The sequence below is a fragment of the Gopherus flavomarginatus genome, chromosome 5, assembly GCF_025201925.1.
Source record: "Gopherus flavomarginatus isolate rGopFla2 chromosome 5, rGopFla2.mat.asm, whole genome shotgun sequence".
Classification (NCBI taxonomy): Eukaryota; Metazoa; Chordata; order Testudines; family Testudinidae; genus Gopherus; species Gopherus flavomarginatus.
This window is the reverse complement of record NC_066621.1, coordinates 143034194-143056043: the sequence shown is the minus strand read 5'-3', so window position 1 is coordinate 143056043 and position 21850 is coordinate 143034194. Positions and strand designations below refer to the sequence as shown.

General features: G+C 43.1%; 1 protein-coding gene and 1 long non-coding RNA gene across 2 annotated transcripts; one reads left to right on the top strand and one right to left on the bottom strand.

Moving 5' to 3' along the window:
• Positions 1–963: 963 nt before the first annotated feature.
• Positions 964–19964, bottom strand: CLBA1 (clathrin binding box of aftiphilin containing 1). The gene is made up of 6 exons (XM_050952695.1): positions 19864–19964; positions 17710–18414; positions 12290–12438; positions 9603–9732; positions 4674–4784; positions 964–2936 (listed from the first exon to the last, which is right to left on the bottom strand). Exons 2-6 carry the CDS (start codon positions 18187–18189, stop codon positions 2769–2771), a joined length of 1038 nt encoding a protein of 345 aa, XP_050808652.1. The 5' UTR covers positions 18190–18414; positions 19864–19964; the 3' UTR covers positions 964–2768.
• LOC127051003 (uncharacterized) lies at positions 2947–15926 on the top strand. The gene is made up of 3 exons (XR_007774373.1): positions 2947–3922; positions 11508–11538; positions 15843–15926. It is a non-coding gene; the product is annotated as an uncharacterized LOC127051003 (long non-coding RNA).
• Positions 19965–21850: the final 1886 nt, after the last annotated feature.

The window sequence follows — 21850 nt, the reverse complement described above, 5'->3', positions numbered from 1 at the left end:
CCGCGAATCGACTGCGTCACAGCGCAAGCGCTGGGAGGGAGGGGGGAGAAGCAGGATGTGGTGGCATGCTCGCAGAGGCGGAGGTAAGCTAGAGCAGGGGGGCGGGGCAGGGCCATGGGGAGCTGCTGGTGGGTGCTGAGCACCCACCAATTTTTTTTCCGTGGGTGGAGCACCCACAGAGTCAGCACCTATGGCTGTTATACACATTATCTAGTAGTTGGAGCAATGGCCAGGGAGTTATGATTTCAGGTTTGTATACCCAGCTCCACAGCTGATTTACTGTGTACCCATAAGCAACTTATCCAACCTTTGTAAAAGATTTCCCCATCTGTAAGATGGAAATTCTTGACCACGTTAAAGGGACACTGCCTACTTCTGCTTTCTATCAATAATGGATAAAAGAAAAACCCCACCTATTAGGTATTAACTGAAAGATTTTTTTGTTTTCTCAGTCTGCTTTCTCACAACGTCTTCGTGCATTGTTTGTATGTATCCAGTTTCTCCTGTTTTTTCACATGGCAAGAGGGGAGAGCAAAATGGGGTAAAACCTATACTAAAGTTCCTATGCCGATTTTGTGGATGTGAATCTACTTAGGGATCTGTTCAGATTGAGTTATTTGGTGATGCTTGTAAAGAGTGATGCTCTTGATGAGAGGTGCTATAAAAGCTATTTTTGGGGTGGGAAAGACGTTCCGGTAGCTTAAATAAGCTTTGCACACCCTCGTCTCCTTGGACAGATTTTTACAAGCTAATCTTGAAATAGTGTCTAGTATGTTTTAAACTAAAACTGGTTAGACTAGCAAAATAAAAATCCTATAGATATGGACCCCAATATGGCAAGATTCTTGAGGATGTGAAGCCAATAGTTAAAGTTGCACATGGGTATATAAGCACATTATTGAATCTTAATGCAATGATTGCATTTCCATTTCAAAAGAGATGAAAAAATACATGCAGCAGAAATCTGTATCTGGAACGTTTTATTAAATACATTACAAAAATCAGTGCAGACTTGTTAACTCTTGCCAACTGTTTACTATAAGGTTTCTGAAGCTAGGAATCAGTGTTTCTTTAAAGTTCTAAGACCTTCGGCCCTGATCCTACACCCACATAAAGCTTTGGGTCTAGCCACGCAGAAGTCATTGTAGGATCAGAACCCTAGATTCCTGGGCCATGTTAAATGGCACCTAGTCAAATAAAAGACTAACGGTTAAGCTAAACTGTTGCCATTAACTGAGCAGGCATTATGTAAACACTTTTTCCTACATTAATAGCAGTGAGGTATCCTGAAAGTTCCTACTGCTAGTAAATGTATAACTCAGCTCTGATTTTACTGCTGAATGGAGTTTACACCGATTTAGGCCTCGATTCTGCCAATACCTATGCACTTCATTTTAAGCACAGACTACGCATGTTCTTAAAGTTAAGAATGTGCATAAGACTTGGCAAGGCGTTAGTGAGAATCTCATTTAAATACAGGTCCTAACACAAAAAGAATGAATTGTTTTATTATTATTTAAATTAACATTTAAAACATTTAATTTCAGATTATCTAGTTTCTCTGTCACATGCCTTTACAATTCGACTATATACAATATACTTTAACATGTACAAAACCTCTTGTGCAATGCTGTAAAGTTATCTTCATAAAGTCACAGAGGCTTATCTGGCTTGTTAGAATAAAAACAATCATACAAAGTTTTCACATTCATAAGGGACAAAATAACAAAAATATCAATATAACCTGCATATAAAGTTCTTGCTAACAAGTAATGTAACTTATATACCCAGTGAAGATGAATGTTTGTCATGAGCGAGCCATAGATTCTATGGCTGATATTAAATATGAAGTGTATCTGACTTGGTACTATGGGACTTGTACATGCAGGACAGTGGGCAAACTAGTTAGTCATTAGTATGAAATTTAAAGTCTTAAAATAGCAGCCTACAGCACTGCACAGTACAAGGCCTTGACTGCACAACTAGCTTCTAACAGTTTTACAACCATGATGACTATGCACAGTTTAAAATGGCTGGGGACTGAATGTTTCTAAACACATTCAAAAGACATTCTATTACAAGCAGAGACTGATCCTAGAACCGTTTCTGAACCTGATTATAACACTGACTCCATCCAGGCTAGCTGGTTAAACTGTGTTAGAACGCTACTCAGTAAAAATGCCATTCGGCAACCGAGATAAAACTGTACAGAGCCATGGTTATAAACAGAAAACGATGTGAAGGTCATAGTGTGTGTGTGTGGTGGAGGTGGAGAGGGGCTCCTCGGAGTAAGGGATCAGCAGCAACACACAGTACCAGACCCAAGGATGGTCCAAACCAAACCAAGTCAAGGAAAAGAGATGGTAACACCAAGGCACACCTTACAACACACCAAAGATGTGTTCAGAGTTTTGGGGGAAGGAGGGAGTTTGAATTTAAAAGATCCATTTAGACCCAAAAGGGAACAGTTGTTTAAAAGGTCACAGAGCAACGACCATATGCCTTCAAATGTAACACTTGATTCTAGCTGGATTACCATACAAGATGTGACTTCATCATTTACCATGACTGCCACCAAAATTTACTAGGACAAAACTAGAATCTAAAACTAAGTAGAGTAAGTACCTTTTGGTAAGAGAATTGCTTTAAGTGCAACACACAACTATTATATAAGATTTTTTTTTCTTTTTTCTTCACAAAAACATCTCCAGTCTTAGGTAACAACATGAAGGTAACCTTTAAATGAAGGAAAGATAGGTACATTTGCTTTAGCAAACATCACTATTGAAAATTTTCATTTTTAGACTGTGTGTACTGAAAATCCTCTTCTTTCCTGGGACTGTTTTAAATTGCATATTTCCATTTGATGGTGTCCTCTTCAAAAACAGGTTATAACTAAAGAAATGACCATGTCTGGAATCTGGTGATACAGCCAGCTGAGTCAAATGAGGAAAAAAAAATTGAATAGTTTTCTGCAATTAACTAGTTAGGGAATTAAAACTGTTTACATTTTCAAACAGACTGAGAAATTATTAGTCTTCCTGACAAAACAGGGTTACCAAATGGAAATGTTTGCAATCAGGAACAGAAATGGAAAAGAGCTTATTAGTGCATCTAGCCCATCCCTAAGTAAATACAGGATTGTTCACTACAAGACCCTGCCTAACGTGTATTCTAGTTTGCAATATCTAGCTCTGGGACTTCCTGTTTCTCCTGAGAAGCTATTCCAAAGTCCATTAGATCTTGTTAAATAAGATTTTCCTGTTCAGCCTACATTTTCCTCTTTAATTTCATCCCATCGTGTTGATTTTTACCTCTTTGTTTTTTGTGGGAGGAGTGAATCCTGTCTCTTACAAATGTTAAAGGTGTGTAGCCAGAAAGATCACCCCACCCTTACCAAATAACACAATAGCTGCAGTTTATACCTTCATGAATCAATCCTACCACTTTTTCTCTGTCCCACCTGTTTCTCTTCTCTAACTCCCTCCTGTTTATATCTTTCAGGTACTGAGGTGTCCAAAACTGAACACAGTTCAATATTCAGCTTGAAGTGGACTAAAAACCAGCGTGTGTGTGTGCGCACTTTGCACTACCACAGCAACAAGACAGTTTTTCTCCTTAAGAGAAAGGGAACTTTTGTTTGACATGCTCATCTAAACTTTACCATGGCTTATTTAAAAAAAAAAAGAAAAAAAAAATGGGCCTTTCCTTTTAAAGTAATGAACAGGAAAGCAGTTTTGCCACATTTATTTCTAAATGTGAAGTTTTCCTTCAAAATGAACTAAATTCCTTTAGCAGAAAACGAATGGAATTTGTAAGGCTCATGAACAACTGCTCCCTAGCGCGTAGAAATGCTGACTTGAAATAGAGACTAAATTTAAGGGCAAAGTACACAGACACCAGAAAATGTTGTTTTCAATTGGTAAGTGATTACCTGATTAAACTAGCTTTAACATTAAGTATTCCCAGTTACATCTCTCTCAGCCTACTAACACAAATGGGCTAAGTCCTAGTAGTATCCTTTGCTCCTGAAACCCCCTACTCTTATGGTAGTTTTATTTTGCTTTATTCCAAACAGGTTGCTATTGAGTCTCTTGTTGAGAGTAGTTTTTGTTTATTTCTCACCACCTCTTCTTTCCCTCCATGAAGGAGCTTAACCTCTGATTCAATCTGAATACCTGAAATACCAGTTGGACACAATTGCCTCCTCCATTCTTGTTCCCTTCCTCCCTCGCTGTTCTGTAAGAGCGAGTCGAGTCAGTGTTGCTATCTTTTCATTCATGCCTTCATCACATTAATCCTGTTGTTTGGTGACTGGACCTTCTCAGTCATCAAAGTGTCATCAATCAATCTTACATGTTTGCTACTGTCTTAGCACAGAGCCCATACTAATCATGCAACTCAGGTTCCTTAAATAACACATGACCTGAAGTTCTAACTCTCCCAATCTTACATCACTTTGCACTTGGTGCCTACAAAGTACATAGTGCACAACTTCCAGGAGCATTTGAAAAAGCAAAATTTGGCTGAAGAACTGCCAGGTCCCACTAGAAAGTATGTTAAAACACCAGCAGGGGAAGGGAAATCCTGACAACTGTCTGAACAGCACCCAGGGACATGTAAAATATGAGACCTGTATCTCTCTGATGTACTTACCTCAGAACAACTCTTACCTTGGTTTGAATTAGTGCTTTACAGTTGTTAATATTGAATCTATCTTCTAAGTCTTCATTTATTTTAACATTTGTCTCTTCCAAACCATCTTTGCTGTCTCCTGAGAAGTCCTAATAAACAAGAAGCATCATTTAAAACACTCTTCATAATATTAAGTGTCCATCAATGTCAGAACTGTTTTATTCAGGAATGGCCTTTGGCCCTCTGAAAAAAGGTCCCCCTCTCAGAACTAATAAACAAATAGGCATTTAACTTTATTTTTGGAAGTTGCAAGCTAAACCCCTGGCCTATACTCAGATCTGTAATGTGTATCCCCTGCCGCCACCTACCTCTCATTGACTTCAGTGCAGTTCTGTGCTGGGGCAAGATTCTGTCCACTTGGATCACACAGCTTGATTGTGGTCTAAAAAGTTGCTTGGAAACCATTCTTATTAGTTTTGTCTTTTGGGGTTAGGCCGTGTGTACATGAGAAAGCTGTTCCATTTTAACTGTAGCAGTATCACTAAAGCGGTACCACCCCTACTAGGGATGCTCTTGTATAGTATAATGTGAGGAAAACCTGTTTGAATGCAGAAAAAACCCCTCCAGCCACACACTCCTAATTGTCACCTGCCACCCTGCAATGGAACCCATACTGGGTATTATTAAACAACTAAAACCCATACTTGATGGAGACCACATCCCAAAGAAATATTGTTTGAACCCCCTCTTCTGGCCTTCAAAGCTCATCTTCAGAAGGAAGCTTCCCACAGACAAGGACTCACCAACTCAAAATAGCATCCAATCCTGCCATCAGTGGCGGATTAACGCATGAGCCCACGCCTAGGAGCTCCAGCCATTTTGGGGGCCCCCACAGGAGCCTGGGTAGAAGTAGGGGGGCAACTGGCACCAGAACAGTAGCACTGCCCCCTGCTTCTCCTCTTCGCCCTGAGGCCCCACCTCCAGGTCAGACCAGAAGCCAGAGCCAGGCAGTGGTAGGAGTTGCCCAGGGAGCCTGGGCCACTCCAGGAGTGTGAGGCCCAAATGTTCTTTGTGCCCAGTGTCTCAGTAAATCATAATCCACTTCTGCCTGCCATAACAGATGCAAAACCTGCAGATAAATCTCCACTGCTATACCTCCCACAACACACCTTTTAAAGTCCATGGGTATTGCATCTGTCTATCCCAACACAGGGCATACCTCATGCATAAGGCTAAGATTTTGTCACGGATATTTTTAGTAAAAGTCAGGAACAGGTCATGGCTTCCGTGAATTTTTCTTTATTGCCCATGACCTGTCCCTGACTTTTACTAAAAATATCCGTGACAAAATGGGAAACCACTGGGTAGCTGTGGGGGCCGACTAGGAGCCCTGGAGGCCCCCAGCACCCATGAGGGCTTGGAATTGAGGTGGTACCCCTTTCCCCAGTGGTGGCAGGAAGCTGCTGGGGGCTGCAAGGATCCCCAGCTGGGATCCCCCTGTCCCCCAGGGCAGTGGGGAACTGTGGGGGCCCCTTGCCCATGGCAGCTGGGGACTGTGGGGTACAACTAACCCTTTCTCCCCCCCCCCATGGCAGCGGGGAGCTGCTGGGTACCCTCGCTGCTGCTGGTGGCTGGGAGCCCCAGTGCCCTGCCACCTACCTGCAGCTCGCAACTGCTGCGGGCTGAAGTCACAGAGGTCTTTGGAAGTCAGGGATTCTGTGACAAAACTGTAGCCTTACTCGTGCTCCAATAACAACTACGTGGGTGAAACTAGACAATCATACTCTCAAATGAACTCCTCCAGATAAATAAGACAAAACCACTGTATCACCCACAGGCAAACACTTTTCACAAAATGATCACTCCATATCTGATCTCTCAATCCTCATCCTCAAAGGAAATCTGCACAACACCTTCAAAAGACGAGCCTGGCAGTTTAAATTCATAACTTTGCTAGAAATCATAAAGACATGGGATTTATGGCTTAATACAACATATTGCAACCCTATAACCCCCATTTTTTATCCTATGACTGCACAGGTAATAAGCCACTTCACTTTGAACGGTCCCATAGATCAGTGGTGCTCAATCTTTCCAGACTACTGTACCCCTTTCAGGAGTCTGATTTGTCTTGGGTACCTCGAAGTTTCACCTCACTTAAAAACTACTTGCTTACAAAATCAGACACAAAAATAGAAAAGTATCATAGCACACTATTACTGAAAAATGGCTTACTTTCTCATTTATACTATATTATTATAAAATAAATCAACTGGAATATAAATATTGTACTTATATTTCATTGTATAGTAAATAGAGCAGTATAAACAAGTCATTGTATGACATTTTAGTTTGCACTGACTTCGCTAGCGTTTTTTATGTGGCCTGTTGTAAAACTAGGCAAATATCTAGATGAGTTGACGTATCCCTTGGAAGACTACTGCGTATATATGTATATGTACCCCTGGTTGAGAACCATTGTCTGAGATATGTGTTACCTACTTATGCTAAACAATCTCTTCCACCTTGTATTTAGGTGTGACAGTGAATACCTGTCCTAGCCCTGAAGAAGAGCTCTGTGTAGCTAGAAAGCTTCTCTCTTTCACCAACAGAAGTTGGTCCAATAGATTTATTACCTCACCTATCTAGTCTCTCTCATATTGACATAAAGATATCTTATACCAGTATATTTATTCCTGAACAGAAATAGGGCTAACTGTACCAGTATAAGGTGCTGTGATGGGGTGTACCTATCCCACCCCAGCCCCAAGAGGGTTAACTGTGCTTTGCAAACTGAGGAAGCCCCGCTCCTCTGCCTCTGCTGGACGTGCTCAGCTTGGAGGCGGAGTATAAAAGAAAGCAGCACAACTCAGTCTGGGCATGCTGCTGAAGGGGGAGAATACAGACTACAGGCTCCTTCCAGGGAGCTGCTATAGGCTCCAACTACAGAGCCTCGGCACGCAGAGTTCCACATGGACTCCAGGCTGTCTGATCCCAGAGAAGAGACCGCACCAGCAGGAACTATGCCATCCGAGGGACCCAGGGGATCCGTGGAGCACCACTGAGGGAGAAAGGGTAGGAAGTAGCCCAGGGGACTTAGACTCTTCTCCAGTGAGCGAACCAGGGAACCAGTCAGCATATTTTGGGAGGATCCCTGCTGACTCGGTGGTGAGCACCCCACCACTGCCAGGCCCTGGGCTGGGACTCAGAGGAGTAGGGAGGGACTGAGTCCCGTTACCCTAGGTGCCATACACCCCTGAGTGGTGCCCCATTTCCCCAATGAGCCAACAGACCACCTAATTCCACAAAGTGGGGTGACTTTGACCATTGGGCCACGCTGCCCTGGGTGGGAGGGCTACGCTCTTGATGCTGGCCACTAGGTCATACTACCACATTTATAGTAAGGGACATCAACATAAGAACTAACTGGCTGTGGAACAGACTTTTCTCTTCTTTTTGACCATATTTGACCCGACACCCTGTGACGGGGTGTACCTACCCCACGACAGGTGCCTTCATACTGATATAATTGCATCCACACTAAAAGAATAGTAATGCTCTAACTATATCAATTCAAAATAAAATCACCCAACACAGTTATGCCAGTATAACTCATGTGTAGACCAGGTCTTGCATGACTAACCAGCCCTGCAATTTTGTTTGATTAAACTCATGTGAGAGGTTGATTTAATCCAGGTAACACCAGTAGTTTCAAATAGGCAACCATCAGGAAAGCTAACAGCAACTATTAATGAAGATATAGTTAGCTCTGAAAAGCAGAGCAAGAAGATTAAATTTGCACTAACTAAACAGGCGATAATAAAAAGCTACCTCCAATTAATCTTTCCAACATAAAAAGACTGAATAGTAACAATTCTGCTTTGAGAGTTTAAAATGTTGCTGTGTTTTAATCTTCAAATTTATTTAAAACATGTTTTCTCTATTTTTTAACCCTGAAATGGATGAAATGATTTGAGTAAAAGCAAAATGAATATTGTGTTCCAACCTGTACAGCTAAGCCAGATATTCAAGCATACAGAACTTAATTGGACCAACTGATTACATTTTTCACAAGGAGCAGTCCAATTTCCACTTAAGTCAAGTCAACTGACTTCACTGGACTGAACCCATAATGTCTTGTATAAATTCTGATAACTCCTCCACCTCAAAGTAGGCAAAAAACCCTACATTTGTGGAACTCTGCCAACTAAATCAGAAATTGATTCCATAATCCAAACAAAGTGACATACTGTCATTATAGTAGAGAATGTATTGAAGTATCTGTTGTAAATTGGCAAAGACAGCCTGAATTTAGTCTTTGCATCATTATAATAGTTATAACATCTTAGCAGAGAAGTCTTAAACTACATGACAATTCATCTGGAATAAAGTATGGTGTGAATTAGAGGGTATGTCTACACTACCCGCCGGATCAGCGGGTAGTGATCAATCTATCGGGGATCAATGTATTGCATCTCATCTAGACGCAATACATCGATCCCCGAACGCGCTCCCCGTCGACTCTGGGCGAGAGGCGGAAGCAGAGTTGACATGGGAGTGGCGGCCGTCGATCCTGTGCTGTGAGGACGCGAAGTAAGTCAATCTAAGATATGTCAACTTCAGCTACACTATTCTCGTAGCTGAAGTTGCATATCTTAGATTGATTTCCCCCTCCCGTGTAGACCAGGCCTAAGTGGGAACAACTATTCCTGATTTACTCCATTATTCTGGAATAAGTGTGTCCACACAAGGGATTAATCAGGAATAACTCCCTGTGTAGACAAGCCCTTTCATCATAAAAAAGGCCCTAGTTGAAGACATTAGCATTTGCAATCCACCAAAATACACTTCCTAGTGTAGCTGTGTGTCTGAGATCTGTTTTTTTTCTGCCTGGATGACTTAAATGAATACAAGTTTAAATCAAACACTTACAGTGGTGTTCTAGCCAAACATATTTTTTAAATTACCTTTTGATTTACATCTATTCCAAGAGCAGATAAGAAGTTTTCCTGGCAATGGGATTTATTTCGGGGACATCTTAAACCTGTGGTGCTATCCGGGTCTCTAAGAGTTCTCCAGACGTTGCCAGAGTCAATGCTAGAAAAGAAATGCAACTTGAAATTGTAGTTCATAAAAAATTTCCAAACAAAATCAATGATCTTGAGCCTCATATAAAGCCATGATCTAATTTTCAATTCTAATGCAACCTCCCTGGAGACAACTGTACAGGGGCACACCCCTGAACCACCTACTATGGAAATGTAGAATTATTTCTTAGAATTATTTGCCCAAGTTATCAATCCAACTTGCTAACAAAGATGCATGATCTCAATGATATAAGCAATTGCAAAAAAATTGTGCATGCTTTTTTTATCAAATAAATAGCCATACAGTAAGAGCATGTCTGAGAGAGCTTTATATGCCCACATATCTCCAGAATGAGTAGAAGTAGACAGGAGATATGCATTAGAAAAATCATGATCCAGAGGTGGTGATGTCCAATTCGTGTTGTGGAGAGCAAGCAGGTACAAAGCAGAGCTCTATTTATTTCTCTTCAAAGGCAGCTAACCTACAGTTTGGTTAGTCTGTGTCTCTCAACCCTCTTCCTTATTTTGGCTTTTGGGCTGCATTGAGCCAGCCTGATATTCATGTAGGTTACTTTCATATTTGGTCTCATCTGGGTAGGTGTGATTTCCTTCTCTGTGATGCTCAAACAATATTTAAAGCAAAGGCCCAGCTCCAGGGAAACACAGAGGAAAAGAATTAGGCATCTAAATCAGGATGTCAAATTGCAGAAGCCTAACTACTTACTCTGTTCAGGTTCTGTCATAACTATAAAGGGAAGGAAACAGCCCTCCTGTGTACAATACTATAAAATCCCTCATGGCCAGAGACACCAAAATCCTTTTACCTGTAAAGGGTTAGAAAGCTCAGGAAACCTGGCTGACACCTGACCCAAAGGACCAATAAGGGGACAAGATAATTTCAAATCTTGGTGGGGGGGAAGTCTTTTGTTTGCGCTTTTTGTTTTGGGGGTTGTTCGTTCTTGGGACTAAGAGGGACCAGACATCAATCCAATCTCTCCAAACCTTTCTGAACCAATCTCTCATATTTTAAAATTGTAAGTAACAGCCAGGCAAGGTGTGTTAGTCTTATTTTTGTTTTCTCAACTTGTAAATGTTCCTTTTTTGCTGAGAGGATTTTACCTCTGTTTGCGGTAACTTTGAACCTAAGGCTAGAGGGGGTTCCTCTGGGCTCTATGAATCTGATTACCCTGTAAAGTGTTTTCCATCCTGATTTTACAGAGATGATTTTTACCTTTCTTTCTTTAATTAAAAGCTTTCTTTTTAAGAACCTGATTGATTTTTCTTTGTTTTAAGATCCAAGGGGATTGGATCTGGACTCACCAGGAATTGATGGGGGAAAGGAGAGGGGATGGTTAAATTCTCCTTGTGTTAAGATACAAGGGTTTGGATCGGTGTTCACCAGGAACTTAGTGAAAAAGTCTCTCAAGGCTACCCAGGGAGGGGAAGGTTTTGGGAGGAAAGGGGGTGTTCCAGACTGAGGAATCTGGATGGTGGCAGCGAAACCAGATCTAAGCTGGTAGTTAAGCTTAGAAGTATTTATTCAGGTCCCCACATCTGTACCCTAAAGTTCAGAGTGGAGGAGGAACCTTGACAGGTTCTTATGCCATGTTCATCACCACACTATGTGTGCTTTCCAGTAGTGCATTAAGCAAGGTGGCTAACATCTGTCATGGGTAGTTTGTCACATAGAATATCTAGGTTCCTTGTATGTTACACAGCACCATGATATTGGTGTGCCTTCCAAGAATTAAAAATAACAATCTCTCTCTCTCTCCCCTTTCCCAGAAGTAAGCTACCTGATCAGAGTGGTGCACATGTGAGGAGTTTACTGAGGGAAAAACTAAATAAAAACACTTACTTTATTGCATGTGTTAATCCTTGGACCTTCACTAATATACAGTACAAATAACCAAGCCTACTTTTTAGTTACAATGTTCTAGATGTGTGCAGAAACCAGGACAGCTACTACTGCAGAAGCAGTAATCCTTCAAAAATGGGTAACAAGTTGATCAGCATTCCAGCAGACTTAACAGCCAAGTTACCCATTTCAACTGCTGTTAACTTCATGATCTCCAGGAAGGAAACCAGATGCACTACTGATTAGGGAGAGTATGTAGCTTAACAGGAGGAGCAGTAATTCCTGGGAGAATTGGGAGGCTGTACCAGTGATTGGGAAAGAAGGACCTGTGTTCCTACTCTTGATGAAAGAGAAACAACACAGAAATGCTGGAAAGGGAAGGAATGCTGACAACAGAAAGAACACATTGTCTGTTGGTGTCCAGCATTCCAGGACTTTAATAATCTGAAGTGCTACCATAAGCAGTAAGAATTCTACAAAAAGAATTAATACCACTGACAGGTGGACTGTTATGCTTTTCAGGGACTAGAAAAACAACCCCATTTCCTTTCTGAACCTAATAAGCTGATAAAATTAATGTACTGATTAAACTGAAATAGCTTATTTTAAATTGAAACAAGTAAATTCACTCTCCCCTCCCTCATTTAGTCTTTCAGAAAAATTAACAGTATTATTGCTGGGTGTTTGAATGTTTATGTAAATTCATTACCAAAGCTGTCTCTTCGTAAATTCAGGAGTCCCAATGTCTTCATTATCTGTGTCAAGAACTTGATCTAAGCTTCTTATGCTCTCTGTGGACTGTGGTACAATGACTTCTGGAAAACTCAACTTAAAAATATCCTCATAGCTGAGATTGGCCTAGAAAAAGCAGAGTTTTATTACACACCTCATAAGCCCAATCGTGCAGTTCACACAGGCCCTGATCCAAAGCTTACTGAAGTCAATGGGAGTTTTTTTCCATTGACATTAAGCCTGATGCAAAGCCCATTAGTAGTGGCACACAACGCACTAAAATCTACGAGTGTTTTGCTTGAATAAAGGATCGGGCTCAGAGTATGTGACAGATGTAGATACGCATACATCATGTTTATACATTCAATTAAATGAGGTCCAGTATATTCACATTATACAAGAAGTCAATAGTTAACTATATGCACACAGTTTACAGGATATCCAATAAAGCTGAAATGTAACTGTTTACTTCCTTGTGTGTGCGCCATGAAATGGTGTTTTTCTTTAATTGCTGGTGTAGAGCCAGAAAAGAGAACTTACACGTTTGTTCCTCCTATGACAATAATGACTGAGAATTTGGAGGATCTGGTCCTTACCCACATGAACGACTCTTACTCATGCAAAGAGTCCCAGTGCAATTAATAGGATTACCTGGACTGTGGACTGCTCACGTGAGTAAGGATATGTAGAATCAAGCTCTGTTCTAGAAATGCTCAGTCTATCTGCTCCAAAGTTTTGATTTGGACCTTTTAATTCCATTTTTGCCCAGAATGATAGAATTATTTTAATGATTTTTGAAAAGTCTGTTTGGATTGCAATATTCCTTCAGTGTGTTTGCCACCCAAACTCTGTAGTTGCATGAGAACCAGAAAGGGAAACTCTCTAATCCGTTTTCATTGTCTAAGATGAGTAAAATGCAGAAATGAAAACGTAAAAAAAAAATGCAGTTTTAAGTGTAAGTAAATGCTAGTCCAGGGACTTTTCAAAATATGAACTCGTACTTGATACTATCCATTTAATGTTTTTTAAATTCAAATAGTTTAAATCTACAGCTGGTTTGCTACCAAATTATAGACTCATAGACTCTAGGACTGGAAGGGACCTCGAGAGGTCATCGAGTCCAGTCCCCTGCCCTCATGGCAGGACCAAATACTGTCTAGACCATCCTTAATAGACATTTATCTAACCTACTCTTAAATATCTCCAGAGATGGAGATTCCACAACTTCCCTAGGCAATCTATTCCAGTGTTTAACTACCCTGGACAGTTAAGAACTTTTTCCTAATGTCCAACCTAAATCTCCCTTGCTGCAGTTTAAGCCCATTGCTTCTTGTTCTATCATTGGAGGCTAAGGTGAACAAGTTTTCTCCCTCCTCCTGATGACACCCTTTTAGATACCTGAAAACTGCTATCATGTCCCCTCTCAGTCTTCTCTTTTCCAAACTAAACAAACCCAATTCCTTCAGCCTTCCTTCATAGGACATGTTCTCAAGACCTTTAATCATTCTCGTTGCTCTTCTCTGGACCCTCTCCAGTTTCTCCACATCTTTCTTGAAATGCGGTGCCCAGAACTGGACACAATACTCCAGTTGAGGCCTAACCAGTGCAGAGTAAAGCGGAAGAATGACTTCTTGTGTCTTGTTTACAACACACCTGTTAATGTATCCCAGAATCACGTTTGCTTTTTTTTGCAACAGTATCACATTGTTGACTCATATTAAGCTTGCGGTCCACTATGACCCCTAGATCTCTTTCTGCCATACTCCTTCCTAGACAGTCTCCTCCCATTCTGTATGTGTGAAACTGATTGTTCCTTCCTAAGTGGAGCACTTTGCATTTATCTTTATTGAACTTCATCCTGTTTACCTCAGACCATTTCTCCAATTTGTCCAGATCATTTTGAATTTTGACCCTGTCCTCCAAAGCAGTTGCAATCCCTCCCAGTTTGGTATCGTCCGCAAACTTAATAAGCGTACTTTCTATGCCAACATCTAAATCATTGATGAAGATATTGAACAGAGCCGGTCCCAAAACAGACCCCTGCGGAACCCCACTTGTTATACCTTTCCAGCAGGATTGGGAGCCATTAATAACTACTCTCTGAGTACAGTTATCCAGCCAGTTATGCACCCACCTTATAGTAGCCCCATCTAAATTGTACTTTCCTAGTTTATCTATAAGAATATCATGTGAGACCATATCAAATGCCTTACTAAAGTCTAGGTATATCACATCCACCGCTTCTCCCTTATCCACAAGGCTCGTTATCCTATCAAAGAATGCTATCAGATTAGTTTGACACGATTTGTTCTTTACAACTCCATGCTGGCTATTCCCTATCACCTTACCACCTTCCAAGTGTTTGCAGATGATTTCTTTAATTATCTGCTCCATTATCTTCCCTGGCACTGAAGTTAAACTAACTGGTCTGTAGTTTCCTGGGTTGTTTTTATTTCCCTTTTTATAGATGGGCACTATATTTGCCCCCTTCCAGTCTTCTGGAATCTCCCCCATCTCCCATGATTTCCCAAAGATAACAGCTAGAGGCTCAGATACCTCCTCTATTAACTCCTTGAGTATTCTAGGATGCATTTCATCAGGCCTTGGTTATTATATTATAACATTCTCCAAGCTGGTCTAATTTTGGGACTAAACTATTTCGCTGGGTCCTTTTAAACCACCTCTGTGTGCAGAAGGTAGAGCAGAGGAGCATCTTGTATCATTCTTTACTGCATTCCATGATGGGGTGTGAAGGAGTTGGCATCTTAGCCACAGTTGTGTAGGATACTGAATAGTGACACCTTGGAAACCAGGAATGTAAACTCTGGTGGGTTTTTTGTTTCTCTACATTATTTGACAGCGATAAAGCAGGAAATTAATCTTAGTCAGACAGGACATGCTCAGTTCCTCTCAGTGAAGCTGGTGGAAGTATTATGTAGGGGATGAGCCTGGACTGCCTAGAAAGTCTCAAGGAATGGTGTTAAGTCCTAGGTAGGGTGACCAGATGTCCCGATTTTAAAGGGACAGTCCTGATTTTTGGGCAGTCTTCTTACATAGGCTCCTATTACCTTCCACCCCGTCCTGATTTTTCACATTTGCTGTCTGGTCACCCTAGTCCTAGGTTGCCCACAAACTCCTGATACTGTCAGAAGGGAGATTTATTCCTACATATAGACCCAGATGAGCTAACTTTCCTGAAGGGTTATTTTTGTGGATTCCAAACCATCTATATAGACACACGTGTAACAGCACGCTGTTTTAAGGCTATTTCTGACCAAGTGTCATGTGACAAAACACTTCCTGTAAGAGGGAGCCTGCTCAGTCACAGAAGGAGAAAGTGGGTCAGGAAAGACTGGGGAGGGCTGTGTATCAATCAAGTGGATGGGCTGGTTGGGGACAGCTGCAGGGATTAGAGGCCTTACTGGGGAGAGGCTTTAGGAAAGGCCAGGCAGCAGGTCCTGACTTTAATGAAAGAATGATAGTCTATGAAAGGTGTGTTGAGTTGATACTAAACTCTTTTTTTGTTAAAGAAAATGCTGAAATTATGTCACTGTTGGGAGCTTTCTTCAGCGTACTAGCCAGTGAGCTGGCCCACCAGTCAGCAGTATAATCAGATAAAGGTAAGTTAGTATAAATATATTTATTTATCTTTTTCCTGGATGTGAAGCTCTCTATGTATAGTTGTCTCATCTGCTTAGTTACATTATTTCTAACACTCAACTCCAGCCTATTTTCCCTCATCTTGTGGCTTTGTCATAACTATAACTAACGCCTAATGCATGTCCGAGTTCAGATCCGTTACTTTGTTAAGGCTAGGTACAGAGGAATTACCATATCAGACTAGCCCAGTGGTTCTAAAAGTTTTGTACTGGTGACCCCTTTCACACAGCAAGCCTCTGAGTGTGACCCTCCCTCCTACCCCTTATAAATTAAACACATTTTTATATATTTAACACCATTATAAATGCTGGAGGAAAAGTGGAGTTTGGGTGGAGGCTGACAGCTTGCGACCCCCTCCCCCATGTTATAACCTCATGATCCCCTGAGGGGTCCCAAGATCCAGTCTGAGAAGCCCTGGACTAGCCCATTGGTCTTTCTAGCCTATCTGACAGCGGCCAATAGGAGTTCTTTCAGAAGAAGGTATAAAATGTCATAACTGACAATTAGGTAATAACATGGGGGGGAGGGGCAGGCAGGAAGTCTCTTCATAGGCCCAGGAAGCTGCTGTTTGGCTTGTATCCTGAGGCCTAAGGGCTCTGTCTCAAATTATTACTATTTATTATTGGCAGCAGTGACAATGTGCTAGGTATGTTCCACACGCAACATGTAGTCACTGCCCCAAAGAGCTTTCAGTTGTAGGCAAGCACTATACCACGGGAGGGATAAATTACGTTGTTTTCATATACATTATATATACAAGGGGAATTCTCAATAGCCCATCATTGTCTCTCTGCCCTGAAACTGAACACACAATTCAAAGTGGAGTGTGCCACTCAACTATGAGGTATCAGATATATCTCTTTGCCTTGGTTAAGCATACAGATTAAAGTAGGATGTTGGTAGCAGAAGAGATTTAAATGTCTCTTTTAGAGAGAAATCCAATGACTTGGTATGCCTGTTTTGGCCAGGAATAACTAGTAATGTGTATTTATCTCTCCATATGCTCCCCTCTCTTCTGTCCCACCACATCCAGACATCTTGTCTTAATTTTCAGAACCCTCCACAATTTAGAGCCTCCCTCTATACATCCCAGTGTCTTATCACAAGGCAACTCCCACCTTTCTCTGCCAATGATTCCAGCCTCAGTCTTCTCCCACAAGCACCTTTTGTGCTTTCTCCCAAGCTACCTCTTGCTCCTGAATAAAATTCCCAGTCAAAATCCATAACGTCACCACCCCACTCAACCCCTTCTCAAAACTCACTTCTGGAACAGCACATTCAGAAAACTACCATCTGATAACATGTGGGTAGGTGGTGAGTTGTAATTACTGATATAATTGGCTAAGAATTATGCATACTACTAATCTCTCTGCTTTAAAATATAAAATGTTTGTAACCCTGTCCCCCTCTCCCACATATTCTAGCTATTGTCTTTTAGATAAGTCCCTCCCCTGAAGCGTGTACAGTAGCTTACTTTGTTGATATGATGCCTAGCACAACAAACTCTGACTACAGCCTCTAAGCATTATAGCAATAAAAACATTAAATACTAATCTACAGTATTTCATGAAAAAGAATCACATTTCATCATCAGCTTTGCATTCAATTACATTATCCTCCTCCTAAAACTGTATCCTCCCAAAGTACAGTTTGCAGAAAGTGCTTTCTAGTACCCCAAAGAAACTGTAGCACAACAATTAAACTTTTAGCAGTCTTTGACTTACTAGCACTACATACCTTATCCTGAGAACTAGCACTAGCTTCCCTCCCATTGTGTACAGATGCTTTGGAGCAGTGATGCCCATGAGAAGTGTTGCAATGTTCTCCATATAACTCCATGTCAGTTTTAGAAGTTTTTGTTTCTGCTGAATTCACCAAAACTTCAGAAGTTTGACTGATGCTCTCAGACTTGACTAAGGATTCACTGAAACTTTCAAAATCACCCCATGAGCTGTTGGATTCTGATATACAATGAATGCTCTCAGAAAACCCTTCACAATTTCTTTCTCTACCATTCCCCCAGGGGAGGCTCTGATGCATCATTTCAAGTTCCACTGTATCTTCCTTAGTTCTGCTTTCATTTAGGTTACATTCGTCAATTCCCTCATTATTCTGACTGAGAGACATACTGCTCACTTTGGTCGTAAGATCTTTCAAAGACATCCAGCTTAATGCTTCTATGGTGCTAGGACTTTCCACCAATTGCTGGTCCTGCATTTCTGTGTTAGTGCAATAATATGGGATCACTAATAAAACTTGTAATGAAAATGTAGTTCAGATGCTTAAATTCTAATGTTTCCAAAGCAGAATAAAGATCTTCATTTTGTCTTAAATAGTCTGTAATAATGATGCTAAAGAACAGTATGTCCTTCACTCTCTCCCCCAGTCATCAACATTGTGTGTGTTATTCAGTCTGACTCTCGTTCCACCATGGATTTCAGTCTGCAAAGGAAGGATTGTAAATAAAGACATCTGTGATAATGCTTGTGTAAAGCTAAGAAAAGAGAACTGATAAAGGAAGAAAAAATGTTCATGTTTAAACAAATACATTATAATATACTGTTGAAAATAGAACCTTAGAGACATCGATTTAAAAATGATCTATTTAATAATACTTTGTGCCTAGTCAGTTTCACGATGACCCTTGGAATCTGTTTTGCCTTTTGTATCTGTCCTTCCTAGAGCAATAGTTTAAAAGATTTTTTTTTTAAAGGGGTGTGCATGTGAGAGACAGGATTGTAAAATTACAAACACTGGCAGTAGGACTCTAGGGAAGATATAGTACCTTTAATTACTTTTTAAAAATTGCTTAGAGGTCACTCTGACTTCTAACGGAGTGCAAGGTTGAATTTCGTAGCTTGGATATTAATGTCTGAAAGCTCTGATTTAATTTTAAAATATTTAAAACATGCAAATTCAAATGATAAAGAACTCTAAAGTGAAATAACATTTGAAAGATTGTTCCCAAAACACGACTTTGTTGGTGCTCAGTCTATGCTAGTCTTGATACTAAAGCTTACTCAGAAACTTGACAGTGAGACTAGGTAGTACTGATCCACAAAAATTGATGGTATCAGTACTGACAAAAACCATAAGCTGTCTTGCATGCTCTGTGGTACTGTGGCAACAAGTTTGGTCAGGTGTATTTCAAGTGATAATCAAAATGCAGGGAAATAAGCTAAGTGGCGAAATTCACGACTGTAGTGTGTGTAAGGCTTTTCTGCTAGTCCCTTTTCTCCTCAGGTGCCTGTCCGTTGTTTTGTGCATAAGAGCACATTATTAGCATCTGGTCAATGCATCAGCCTCCTGCTCACGAACTGGAATAACCCCCTGACTCCGGCAGCAGGTGCCCTATAAAGGGCTGCTCGCTCAGGCCTGCGCCCTCCTTTATTCCCCGTGTGTTCAATGGCAGAGGGGCGGGAAGCCCGAGCACTGTCACTGTGCCCGGCTACACGCCTGTCCGTGCCTCAGTTTCCCCACCTGTCCCGTGGAGGCGATGGGACGCGCCTGGGCAGCTGGCGGGCGGGTCCGGGCCCGTGCCCGTGCCCGGCTCTGCGCCGTGTCAGGCGGGCAGTCCCCGCGCCCGGCCGGGCGAAGCGCTGGCCCCGGGACAAGGTGCGGAGCTCGGCACTGGGCCGGGCCCGGCGCGCTCCGGGCAGCCGCAGTTAGCGCTGCTGAGGCCGGGCCGGATCGGTCGGCTCGAGGCGCCCACGGCGCAGCGGCCCCTGGTCACGGCCGGGGCCCCCCATGGGCCATCGGGTCCCTGCCCGCGAGCGGACTCCCGGGAGGGATGGATGCCGGGTGCTGGCCCCGCCCCGCAGGGAGCGCAGGGGCTGAGGGGAGCAGGTCGGACCCCGCCTGTCACCGCCGCGGGGGGAGGGGCAGCCTTACCCGCATCGCCGCGCACGGTCGGGCCCGACCAATGACCACCGCGACTGAGGGGAGAGTGAGTCCCGGCGCGAGCCAGCACCGGCCGGCCTGCGGGCGGGGCCAAGGGGCGGGGTCGGAGGGCGCGGAGGAGAGGCGGGCGGGGGGAGCACAGCCCGGGAGTGAGGTCACTGTCAGGGGGTGGCACCTACCGTCGCTAGGGGCGTGGCTACACGGCGGGGGCGGGGCCTAGCTGGCTGTAGGGGAGGCTTAGCTCTGCCTCCCTGTGGAGTTGCTAGATCAAAGCTGTTAGTCCCACAGTCTCTTGGGCAGGCCCAGCTCAACAGGCCTAGAGTGCCCGCCCCTGCCCGAGGCCTGGCCCAGGCCTGGCCCTGGCTCCCCCTTGCTACCCAGGCAGGGGACGAGATTTGCCGGCACTGCTACCCCAACCAGCCCCTCACAAACTGCGGGAAAGGCTCATTGGGACACGAGGGGCAGCCCCTCTCCACACCTAGGCTGAGCCAGCTGCCACCACCCTCCTCTGGCCATGGCTTTCCTGCTGCATTGGCAGGGAAGTCATTGCTAGTTTGCAGCCGGTGGATTGGTGAACTTGTCTCGTTCCTAGACTCAAGGCATCTGAAAGTTCTGCCTGCATCTCAGGTGCTATCATGTCCGTTGAGCTGCAGCAGATGTCATGTCAATGTCACCTGCCCTGATTCTGCCTCCTCACCACAAAGTTCACATATTACTCCTCAAGCCCACATCAATTATCCCAAAAGTGGAGCTCTGGCAGGTGATGTTGTCAGTATTGTCAAAATGTTGACAGGAGCAATACTGACAAACTGGGGGCCTGGGGGATGCTAGGCTGCTAGATGGTTGTGGGCATGCTGGTGAATTTTAGGGATGGTTTTCATATGAATATCCTAATTTGGCAGGTTTGGGAGTGGCTCAGGCATCCATAGCTAACACTGTAAAGGCCCCAGCAACCATCCATCAACACAAATCCCTCTTCTAACAGGCTTCTCCATGGGGCATGCCAGGGCTTGGGGCTTCAGCTCTGTGGGAAGGGGGTGTGCACAGAGGTTTCAGCCCTGCAGGGCCTTGTGGACCCCCTGAAATCAGCTCGTGGACCCCCAGAGAGCCCCAGAGCCCCAGTTGAGAACCACAACAGCATCAGGTTGGAGTCAAGGTTTGAGAATATTTACTGGAGCTTGGCTCCAGACAGCTCCAGCTGAATTTAAACCCTGCTTCTCTCCACCTCTCAATGTCTTGGAGTGGGAATTATCTTAAAGAGAAGATGTCAGGCATCTTCTCTCTCCCCCACAGGGTCGGCTTTAGGCCTATTCCACCAATTCCCCCAAATCAGGCCCCGCACCTAAGAGGGCCCCACGCCCAGTGCGAATCCCTTCCCTGGCTAGAGGTACCTTTTTAATTTTTACTCACCTGGTGGCACTTAGGGTCTTCGGCGGCACTTCGGCAGGTCCTTTGCTTGCTCTGGGTATTCGGCGGCAGGTTCTTCAGTGCCACCAAAGACCTGGAGCGAGTGAAGGACCCACTGCTGATGTGCCGCCGAAGACTTGGAGCACTGCCCGGTGAGTACAAGCCCCACGTGTTTTTTTTACGTGTGTGTGGTTTTTTATGTGTGTGTGGTTTGTTTTTTTTTAAGTCATCCCTGCCAGGGCGCCGTTGAAGCTGTTTGAATTGGGCCCCGCACTTCCTAAAGTTGGCCCTGCTCCCCCAACATCTCCCCCTGTTTGAGGGCAGGCATAGGTCTTTGTATCTCTCTAGTGGCCTTTCCCATGAGAGTATGTGGGGTTTCTCCAACTGATAGCACCCATTTTCTCCAGTTTCTCTTGGTTTTTAATATCCTATTCTCTCCTCCCCCTTCCTGGGCCTTTATGTGCCATTATCTTTCTGGCTCACTATTGCCAACCCCAATCTCATGAGTCAGGTCACAAACTTATGAGATTGGCTTTAAAATAACAGAATTTCAAAAAGTAGTAAATGTTAG